Source organism: Pterocles gutturalis, unplaced genomic scaffold (genome assembly GCF_000699245.1).
Source record: "Pterocles gutturalis isolate BGI_N339 unplaced genomic scaffold, ASM69924v1 Scaffold42955, whole genome shotgun sequence".
NCBI classification, from domain to species: Eukaryota; Metazoa; Chordata; class Aves; order Pterocliformes; family Pteroclidae; genus Pterocles; species Pterocles gutturalis.
Window position 1 is genome coordinate 1 of NW_010139767.1, and position 10,617 is coordinate 10,617.

Consider the following 10,617-nt stretch of genomic DNA (forward strand, 5'->3'; position numbering starts at 1 on the left):
CCCGAGCGGAGCCCCGGTGCCTGCTGTGCCCGCAGGGGTGGTGAGCATCGCGGAGCACAACGTGCAGGAGCTGATCGTCGCCGCCGACATGCTGCAGCTCACCGAAGTGGTGGAGCTCTGCTGCGAGTTCCTGAAGGGGCAGATCGACCCGCTGAACTGCATCGGCCTCTTCCAGTTCTCCGAGCAGATCGCCTGTCACGACTTGATGGAGTTCACCGAGAGCTACATCCACGCGCACTTCCTGGAGGTGCAGGGCGGCGAGGAGTTCCTGGCGCTGACCAAAGAGCAGCTGGTGAAGATCTTGCGAAGCGAGGACCTCAGCATCGAGGACGAGTACCAGGTTTTCACGGCGGCGATGCAATGGATTCTGAAGGATGTGGGGAAAAGAAAGAAGTATGTCGTAGAAGTGCTGGAGCCTGTTCGATTCCCCCTGCTTCCGGCCCAAAGGCTATTAAAATACATAGAAAGTAAGTGGACGATGGAAAGAAAGAATAGAGGTGCTTATATTTGAGCAAACCATGTGTTGGATTGTGATGGATTTTTTTCAGGTCAACAGCATGATGAGTGAAAAGATTTAGTCTATAGAGAACAAGTTCTGTTTTTCAACAAATAAGCACAGCTTACTTTAAAAACAGGCTTTTGAAAAAGTCTTATAAAAGTAGGCTGTCTAGGTTTTTCTGCTGTTTTAGGAGATGCTAGTAACTTTTCTACAACTGTGTTTCTTATTGTCTGTAACTTTTCACCGTGCCTTTTTTATTCTGCTTTTTTCTTCAAGGTATTCCAGATTTCAGCCTTCGGGTGGCCCTGCAAACTCTGTTGAAAGAATATTGTGAAGTCTGTAAATCTCCCAAAGAGAACAAGGTCAGCAATTTTCTGCAAGCTTCTAAAGGTCGTCCCCGGAGGAAAGCCAGGAAGTACCTTTATGCAGTAGGTTAGAATGTGGTTGTTTGAACCTTGTAAAACAAATGAAGTAGTATCTTATATTACAGCACTGAAGGATAAACTGGATTTTTTTTAAATCAAAATATACAAAAATAGTGAAATATTTCATCTCACTGAGTTACCACATTAGCTGCTTTCTGCTTAGAATTACACGGAGGGGCAGCGTTCATATTTCATGTCTTTCTGACATGGAATTCAAAGCCTAGATTTGCATTTTAGAAATTGTTTGCCTTGGGTGGAAATCTGCAAATCAGCAGAGGATTTGCCCAGGGTTCACTGCTGGAATGGTGTGTGCAAATTCCCTGCACTCCTTGTTCTTCTAAAGGTTGACATTTTCTCTGTCCAGAATATTCTGGTTCATGTGATGGGATACTTGAAAATGCAAGTATTCAGCAAAGCTGCAGCTTTATATTGGAAGGGTATACTTGTTTCACCCTGTGGGTAGAAACACTGCCTGAAGATAGCAAAAGCTGCTGACTGGTCTTTGTTTTACTGAGGATACAAATGGTAATATTTGTAGTGTTGTGGTGAAGTAGTCAGCTCAGGCATAAGTTCCATGACCCTCCAGGTGACCGTTCTTCCTTGTGTGCTGGAGAAACAAAGCTATTTGAAAAGCTGAATTCTTACTAAAAGTGGCTAATGGCTGTTAATGGAATTTTTGGTTTAGATATAGGAACACGGGGATGAGCAGGAAGCTCTTACTCAGCCATGATCTTTCTACTTGCTTTCTAGGTGGGTACACCCGTCTGCAAGGAGGACGCTGGAGTGACAGTAGAGCTCTCAGCTGTGTGGAACGATTTGACACTTTCAGCCACTACTGGACCACAGTGTCCTCTCTCCACCAGGCCCGGAGTGGGCTGGGTGTGGCTGTGGTGGGAGGAATGGTCTATGCCATTGGAGGTAACAGCTGAAACACACTTGCTTTGTTACACGGATACTCATGGATGGAGATTTTGTAAATTTTTCTTCCTACAAGTGGTTCTGAGGAACCCAACAGTAAATAAAACAACTTTTAGACATAATTAACAATTGAATGAGGGTTTCTTGGTTCTCTACCATCACTGCTGTGTGAATGCCTGTTTGGGCTTCTATGTTGGCCATTTTTTACTAAACTTCTCTCCCTTCATGGTATAGCAACTCACAGGTAGGCAGATATATGCAGATGTACTAAGAGGTGTTGCATCTTCTGCAGACTTTGTGTACCACCTCACTAATAGCATTTTTCTCATTTGTAGTCTGGTAGAGGCTCACGGCATAAAAGGCACTAGTACAGGAGAGGCCAATTGTGGTCTGCCTGCCTGGAAAGGCTTGTTATGAATGTTTGCACAAGGATGTGATGAGTAGCTCTACCAGCCCATCGTTAAAGAATGCATGCATATACTGTTTTTATCACCACAGAACACATTCTTCAGTCTTGAAAACTCTGTCAGTTGTGCTGTGGAGTAAAAATATTTTCAGTAATGTTTTAGAGAACCATTGATGAAAGCTGTTCCTAGTCATGAGTCAGTTCTGGATATAAACGAAGCTTTTGCTACTTTGCCTGTTTGTCTAGCTAAAAGAAAAATCTATTCAAATGTTGTCTGGAAGGAGCTGAAGAATGCTTTTATATCTGTAGTACAAAACATCATGTTTCCCCTGTCTCTGTTCTTGCTCTTACTATGCAGGTGAGAAGGACTCAATGATTTTTGACTGTACGGAATGTTATGATCCTGTTACTAAGCAGTGGACCACTGTGGCTTCCATGAACCATCCCCGTTGTGGACTGGGAGTGTGCGCATGCTATGGTGCTATCTATGCTTTGGGTAAGTTTGGGGGTTTTTTTCTAGGTGAAGTTAATTTTAAAGGTGTTAATTCATGGAACTTGTAAATTGATTTGATCTTAAATATTACATCTTGATGTTGCAAATTTGCAAACTGAAGTTTTGAAAAATAGCTGTTTGTATGAGCATTAGTATACCAAATCTTTGTGGATTAGTTATCCTTCAGTTGTAACTAATTTCCTTTGTAGATTGCATGCTGGTTTCAGAATTTGTCTGTCCTGAAACAGTGCACCATATGTCTGAAAATGCAGCTAACACATAGCTTCATGCCATTAAATTATTTCCTGTGTTTGCTGTTATTTGCAGGAGGTTGGGTTGGAGCAGAGATTGGCAATACAATTGAAAGATTTGATCCTGAAGAAAATAGTTGGGATGTTGTGGGAAGCATGGCTGTGCCACGTTACTACTTTGGCTGTTGTGAAATGCAAGGTGAGCATTGTTAAGTTTGTTTCCATTAACAGTTCCACGAACCACTGGATTTTGCAGCTTTGTGTTTCAGTCATTAATTTTTACCTTTGTTTTGTACTGCACTGTCAGTTGCACATGCTTGTGCCTCACCTATTTGTTCTTATAATACCATATTTTTAAATCTGCTGAATTCAAAAACTAAAGTTTGCTCCGTCTTCTGCCTTTTATCTCATGAAAACAGTTTTTACATGGCTGACAGTATGGTTATCCAGCTAGCTTTTTAACAATTGATTGTCTTTCCTGATATTGCTTTTATTTACCTTCCATATTTGGGGTTGTAAGTGTTTCTTTGTGATAATCTGAAGAGTTGCCACCAGTTATTTTATGTCTAAAGACTTGTGATCTATAAATGTGCTTATTAAGTATTTGATCCAGGCCTGGTCAGCAGTTGCAGCCTTCTGAATTCTCTCCCCTTGATTAATTATTGTTTTCATCAGAGCTTGTAGTGCTTGAGCCTCAAGTGACTCATTTGAAAACTTTATGTATGCTACTGCTGGACAAATGGAGGATTTTTATCTGGCATTCTTAAGCTATCTAAATGCCAGGCTGAAACTTGTATTGTGACAAACATTATTTTGTCTTTCAAATGTTTGTATTATGAAACCTAACAGGAGAAATTCTGTTTCTGCAGGTTTGATTTATGTTGTTGGTGGTATCAGCAATGAAGGAGTAGAGCTACGTACTGTTGAAGTCTATGACCCAATATCTAAACGTTGGTCAGAGCTCGCTCCAATGGGCACCCGAAGAGCGTATCTTGGTGTAGCTGCTCTCAATGATTGTATCTATGCTGTGGGAGGCTGGAATGAATCTCAGGATGCACTTGCTACTGTAGAAAGATACTCCTTTGAAGAGGTATGGCAGAGTCCCTTCCTTTCATAAATGCAGATTGCATCAACTTTGTGTAAGATGCTGTAGAGGTAGCCTGCTTCTTCTCTGTAAAAAGAAAGTTGGAAATTCCATTTCCTTTTCACTACTGGCTGGCAATCTGAGTGAAACAAACCTTTGGTGACCTCAGGGTCTGTCTGGCCTAACCAGTCTGTAAAATCTTGTGTGACCTAGTGGAGTGTTTACAAGGATCACATGCATGCTTTTGGGAAACTGAAAGCTAGGCAATAGTGATGATGCATAGATATATTGTAGTTTGGTAAATACTTGTTTAGGGTTAAGATGGCGGGGATAGATTCCCCCTCTGCGATAGGATGGTCAATAAACTAACTGGCGAGAAAAAACTCTCTGAAAAAGTAGGAGTTGCCCTTTTATTGCAAAACTTGAGGATCTTTCTTCTGCATCAAAATGTAGTGATGTTTCAGCACAACTAGAAAAATCACTTTGAACACTTAAAGTCTTGAATAAGGTAAGAAATTATTCCTGAGTGTTATTACTCATATTTATATGATGCACTTTGGAACAGTAGCTACTGTTAAAAGCATAACATAATCCAGTGTGCCATTCTGGTTTACTTTTGAAATTGAATCTAGTTTTCCTTATTTCCCACCTCAAACTGTGTCCCATTCTCTGTTTGGAGACAGACTGTGTCTTACGGTGAGTGAAGAAAGGGAGTGGTGTTCTGTACAGACAGTATGTGATCTGCTCTTTAGTGATTAGCATGATTTGGACCACTTGTGAAAATGTTGTTATTCCAGTCTTGATAATCCTCTTGATACTGTACACAGACCATATTTGAGCCTGGGAAGTGTATGCACAGTGTTCTTTGTGTACTTTCTGATAACAGTTACTTTTATCAGAATCAGGGCTTGCCCTAAAATTTCTTGTTGACTTTTTTCACCTTCTCATTAGGAAAAGTGGGTTGAAGTTGCACCGATGAAGATACCAAGAGCTGGTGTCTGTGTTGTGGCTGTGAATGGATTTCTTTATGCCTCGGGAGGCCGAGCTCCCAGCCACGATTTTGCTGCTCCAGTAACCTCTGACTCTGTTGAAGTTTATAACCCTCATATGGACAGTTGGACTGAAATTGCCAACATGATCACCAGCCGCTGCGAAGGAGGTGTAGCTGTGCTGTAAAACACAAAGAAGAAAACTCATTCAAGGAATGAGTAAATCTGTCTCCTCAGATTTCTGGTTTTATGGTCCAGAAACCTCTTCTAATGCAGGAGCTTCGGTAGAAACTGGAGAACTAGATCAGAGGGCTTTTCCTGAGCAAAAGGAAATATTAGAACTCTTGCCCTTCAAAGTAAATTGGCTTATCCAATGTCTGTCTCAGGAAGTATTCTGTTAAGAGTAGGAATGTCTCTTATGGCTGGATTAAGCTCACTGACATAAGTGGCAAATTTGCCCTGCAAAAATCAGAGGAAATCATTCTAGCACATTGGAGACATTAATCAGGTTCTGGAAGGAGGCCACTAGAGACAGCTGGGAGTTACCTGTAGGTAAGAGCAGATAGGCTACTTGGTTAGCATTAGTTATCATTTTCTGGTGAAAAACAAGGAAGATAAAATAACAGATGGGGAAGATTTGGTACCCCTACTTATGACCTTGATGCATCTGAGCCTCTTTTCTACTGCTGGATATGACAGACATTCTATATGAATTGGATGTTTACTTTTTGATCACTCCACTAACTTGGATGGTGAGTGGCTGATAATTTCCTGTTCTGGAAGGTTGTTCTCACAGTTCATCTCATTATGTCATTCCACTTCTGCATAGGCTTTTCTTCTCAGCAATGACAGTAGAGCTCCTTTTTGTGTAAGCTCTGATGACTTTTAAATGGAAATGCTATTCATTAGATTAGCTGTTCTGTTTAGGACTGCTCTTAGTATAAAAATATAGGGAAAGCCTTTTGACCTTTTAATTCTTTTTTCCTTAGTTAAATAGGTTTTACCCTGTGTTACACACACTAAGGCTTGGCATGGAAATACATGCCGCTCTACGAGGTACACACGTTCATCCTTGCTACATCTTGTATCCTGCCTCTTCCAAATTTAAGCAGACAGAACACTTGGTGATAGAATTAGCTGCATTCAGCATTAAAGTGATGCTCTTAGTGTGTTTTGTCTTAAGGAGTTTGTATTTAGCTTGGATACACTTAGTAGAACAATACTACAAGGAGTTTGGAGTTATTTCTAGATTCATTTAATTAACATACTTGAAGTTGCTTTTTGCACAATATGATTGCATTTTCTGCACAGCTGTGGGTGATTGGAATGGAGTCTGAAATAAGGCTGCTTGGACTTGGATAGACAGTGTTACTCTAAAACACAAAACCACAACTGGAATGTCACAAAACAGGAAGCCTGCACTGTGCAGACAAAGGAGCATTCATGCTGTCTAGGTCAATATCGCTTGTGTAAAATTAACAAATTAATACATTAATAAAATCCTCCAAGATGAGTGTTGCAGGTACCTTAAGAATCTAGGTCTTACATCCTAACGTAGGGTTGGGAGATTGCCAGGATAAAACATGCTAGACGATAGAGCATTTGTTTCTCTGATCGTTCTATAATCTTGTGTGTGCTTTTACTTCAAAAAGATTTCTTATGTGTGTGAACTAATGTTTATTCTGTCTTTTTTTCCAAGTTGAAGCTTGTTTTAAACAGTTTTTCATAATAAAATGCATTTTCAGAACTGCCTGTTGAATGCTCTTGAATAGGGTGCTCTCCTATCATAAGCAGTTGTATCACTGCCACTTTCATATAATAGTTTTTTTTGTTGTTTTTTTTTTTTAACTGGGAATTCTATTTCCCAGTAGGACCCTAGGAAAAGATTGGTTGTAAGTGCTGACAATTTGGAAGGTGCAAGTAACACACTTCTTCATTTAAAATCAGTCAGACTTGGAAGTCTGGTTGCCTGGCCAGCTCTGTGCAGCCCTTTCTGGGATCAAATGACAGGCAATATTTCTTTGGCTTTCTTCTTTATATTTCAGAATCCCTCGTGATGGGGGACACTGCTGCTGTATGGAGTTACCTTCTCCAGTTTTTGTAGCTGATTCTATCATGCTTGAATGACAATTTGAAGTCGGTTGATTATGGTCTCTGATACTTGGCACCTCTTTCCCCGAATCAAGTCAAAGGCAGTACTCTTCTCTGGACCCATTTTTTAAAATGCCATGTGTAAGTAAGAAAGAATAAAAGAACTGGTTTCGTTCACAAACTCAATTTTACTTTCTTTATAGTCAGAGAGCACTGAAATATATCACTGTTTCAAGAGGTATGATGCTCTTAACATGTAAAGGTTAACAGGTTACAAAAGTAAGAGGCTCATGTACATAGTTGTTGTTTCTGGAATACTATATAAGAAGATGACTCTGTCTTCAGGATGGGCAGGTTTCCTAACTGTCTGTTCTTTTAAGTGACAGTATGTGCTTTGTTCTGTATAGAACAACATTGAAGAATAGTGCTGTAAGAGCACTATGAGGATTATCTAATTGGTCCTAAGATTGTGTGTGAATGTCACTTTTCAGCTTTCTTCTTGCATCTTATACTGTACTTAAAGAATACTTAAGATAAAAAGCCCACAGTAAATATGCCCACAGAGAATTTAATAGGTTTCTTGAGGTAGCTAACTCCAGAAGAGAAAATTCATGTGACTTAGGCTGTGTCTCCTTCCCCTAAATGATGTGTTAGGAAGACTTAAGTACAAAAAACATATGTTCCTGCAGTATCTTCAATAACTGGCCCATCATGGAGGGTTTGCAGGCTACACGTCTATTTGTACCTAGCCCTGGTGCTCAAATAAAACAAGTTTTGAGGAAGGAGAAGACACAAACTACTTTCAATCCCATTATCTGATCCTTTAGTGCTAGCACTTGACTCCTTGTGTCATACCATACATTTGTCTATGTGTCATATCACCAGTCGATAGTACTTTAATTTCAGAGTATGACAGATCTTTGTGGAGATGCGGCCCCAAGTCCAAACAAAACCTATGAACAGAGGGCCCAGGTATCGTTTTTCATTTAAGTAAGCCTGAGTAGGAAGAAACTTTGTCTCTTGTGGCCCCTTGTGAAGGATGCAAAGCTTCCCCTTCTAGCTTTCCCCACTCCCTCAGAGCAGCCAGATGACGTATTTAGGTGAGCGGCTGACCTTGGCTTACCACTGCAAACTAGGCTCCTTTCTTACCTGACTACCACCGAATAAAACAGAAAAGAGTTTTGTCTCATAACAGAGGAACTGAACATGTATGTACAATTGCCAAATTCTCTGCTGCTTTCCTAAATACTAAACTAGAAGAACTGCTTTCACCTTGTTACTGTTTATGACCACACGGTTGTTCCCCCCACCACAGAACGTTATCATGCATTATAGTTAAATTAGATACTTTAATAATTCAGCATAGAGCAATTCATACCCATGTCATTTGAATCTTCATTTTAAATTAATCTCATTCAAAAGTCACACTCTTCTACAGATAAGGACGGACATGTGCCTGCCTTAGAAGTCATTGCTATTTACAATCCTTCCCTCCTAAACTAGCTAAGTTGTTTGCTTTGAGAATAAGCATCTTGATCACTGCCATCTTATGACTTACAAGCACAAATAAGTCTTTATTCCCCCCCCCGAACTCAACACAAGTACCTTATGGGCAAATAAATAGCTTTTTCCTACTGATTTATTATTTTGTGTTCTGCCATTTATTTCTGCTGTCACTTAGCTGCTCCTCTAACATAGTCTTCAATGCTGCAGTAGCTAATAGAGACAATACCATCACCACTGTTCCCATTACCCTCAGTACTTTAAACCACCTGGGATAAGCAGGAAGAAGGGAAACATCATAATGCAGTGCTATCCCTAAGGCCATTACTACCATTACTGCACCAGAAGTGGTATCTTTAAAAAGCAAGGCTTGCCAGGCGAGCAGAAGAGGAATTGTACTGTTAGCCAGGTTCAGCCAGTCTGGCTTGGCTGGGCTGTCCTCTGGGAGAGCAAACCCCCACCTCATTCCTCCTACGAAAGAGACCGTTACGGCACCATATGTGATCTGAGCAAATGCCAGCTCTGGGTAGTAGGTCCCTTGGATGGCCATTGACAGCGGCACAGAAACAAATGGAATTAGCCCTGCCAGGCTTAAGTAAAGGGCTGGCTTTGGAGACTCCTTTAGTGATTTCATACTTCGTTTCAAGATGCCAGAGTCTTTGGTCTCAGCTTTGGGAGTTTTCTTCTTGAAGAAGGGGAGAGAGGTGTGAAAAGCGTGGAGCTTGGTTGCATATACTGATGCTGAGTTGAGGCTTGGAGATCTTGAGAGAAGACACACCTCTCTCCGTAGACAGAGGCTGAGAGAAGAGACAGTTGTCCTCTTCCTTCCATACAGTAGTAGACTGGGACCAGTTAACTTCTGGAGCTGCAATTATAAAGCTTGTTCTGAACACCCTCCAGTGTAGGCTTATGGATCTACAGTTACCTAAACTACCTATGAAATATCGTACTAGGTAATTTTCCAACTCAGGTCACATCACCACTGTCCTTCTTCTTGGTTTTCAGGTGTTTTTCATTTAAATAATTAAGCTAACTCATGCAGCTTTAACAAGCTAGCTGATGAAGGGCCATTAGGCTCCTCATAGTGAATAAGCAAACCTCAGTCACTACAACAGGTTTGTATATCCACCTACCCTTCCACCCACGCACACATTCTTCAGGCATTTTTAAGTTAAGATATATCAGTCCAGAAACAAATTACTACCCCCTCACACTCTTAAAAAATTAAATTTAAAAAGGCCTTTAGACACTACAACTAGATTTTGAAAAAGAAATACCTTAGCTTTGGCTAAAAGCTGCTGTAGGAACTAAGAATTCTCTCAGAAAAGCTGAGTGATAAGTGTGCAGCTGCTGCAACGTGTAAGTCACCTCTTTTTCCAATGCTCCAGTCATACCTTTTGCTATTTTACTTTTAAAGATAGAAAAAATGGCTTCAGAAACTTACTTTGAAGGGCGTGCGGAAGCAGCACCGTTGCACGAGAGGAAACATATTTGCTTTATCAAGGCCCTAAAACAGAAAAATTTAGGAGAGGGTCTGAAACTGATGAATAGCCGAGTTTGTCTTATTTTCAAAGTTAAGTCACTGTCTAGACTTGTCAGATACAAGACTCGTATAGATGTACATTTATAGATAAATATAATATGTACTCAATCCGTATTTACCCACTACAGGATATTTTGTTTCACGTAGCTCCGTGAACTGAAGTTCTGCAGTTATAATAACCGTTACAAGAACAGTTTCTAGTTAAAAAACTGACTGTCAGGGAACAGGGGATGGCTTCCCGTATCCTTTCCACGGGATGCACGGCTGCGCTTAGCTGACCGACAGAAAACATCTGGAAAAACAGCTCCTCAACCCCTGAGGAGCAGAAACTGCACCGCCCCCCAGCTGCGGGTGAGGTCCGTGCCGCGGGGACAACACTAACCGGGAAAGGCAAACAGCTCGCCGGCACACTTGA

The 10,617-nt window shown here is 40.9% G+C and overlaps 2 protein-coding genes across 2 annotated transcripts; one reads left to right on the plus strand and one right to left on the minus strand.

Moving 5' to 3' along the window:
• Nucleotides 1–4: 4 nt before the first annotated feature.
• Nucleotides 5–5,423, plus strand: IPP (intracisternal A particle-promoted polypeptide; the record flags this gene model as incomplete). Its single annotated transcript, XM_010083432.1, has 7 exons — nucleotides 5–467; nucleotides 776–931; nucleotides 1,675–1,842; nucleotides 2,607–2,744; nucleotides 3,069–3,191; nucleotides 3,862–4,082; nucleotides 5,028–5,423. Coding segments are annotated over 7 exons (1,494 nt in total), but the record flags the coding sequence as incomplete, so codon positions are not given.
• Nucleotides 5,424–8,798: 3,375 nt separating this feature from the next.
• TMEM69 (transmembrane protein 69) lies at nucleotides 8,799–10,148 on the minus strand. Its single transcript, XM_010083431.1, has 2 exons — nucleotides 10,104–10,148; nucleotides 8,799–9,524 (listed from the first exon to the last, which is right to left on the minus strand). Exons 1-2 carry the CDS (start codon nucleotides 10,146–10,148, stop codon nucleotides 8,799–8,801), a joined length of 771 nt encoding a protein of 256 aa, XP_010081733.1.
• Nucleotides 10,149–10,617: the final 469 nt, after the last annotated feature.

Bases quoted from the DNA above. Each gene is read 5' to 3' on its own strand.
- TMEM69 (XM_010083431.1), bottom strand. From the start codon at position 10,148: ATGTTTCCTCTCGTGCAACGGTGCTGCTTCCGCACGCCCTTCAAA. The intron at 9,525-10,103 runs GTAAGTTTCTGA...TTATAATTGCAG, and splicing joins GCTTCCGCACGCCCTTCAAA to CTCCAGAAGTTAACTGGTCC.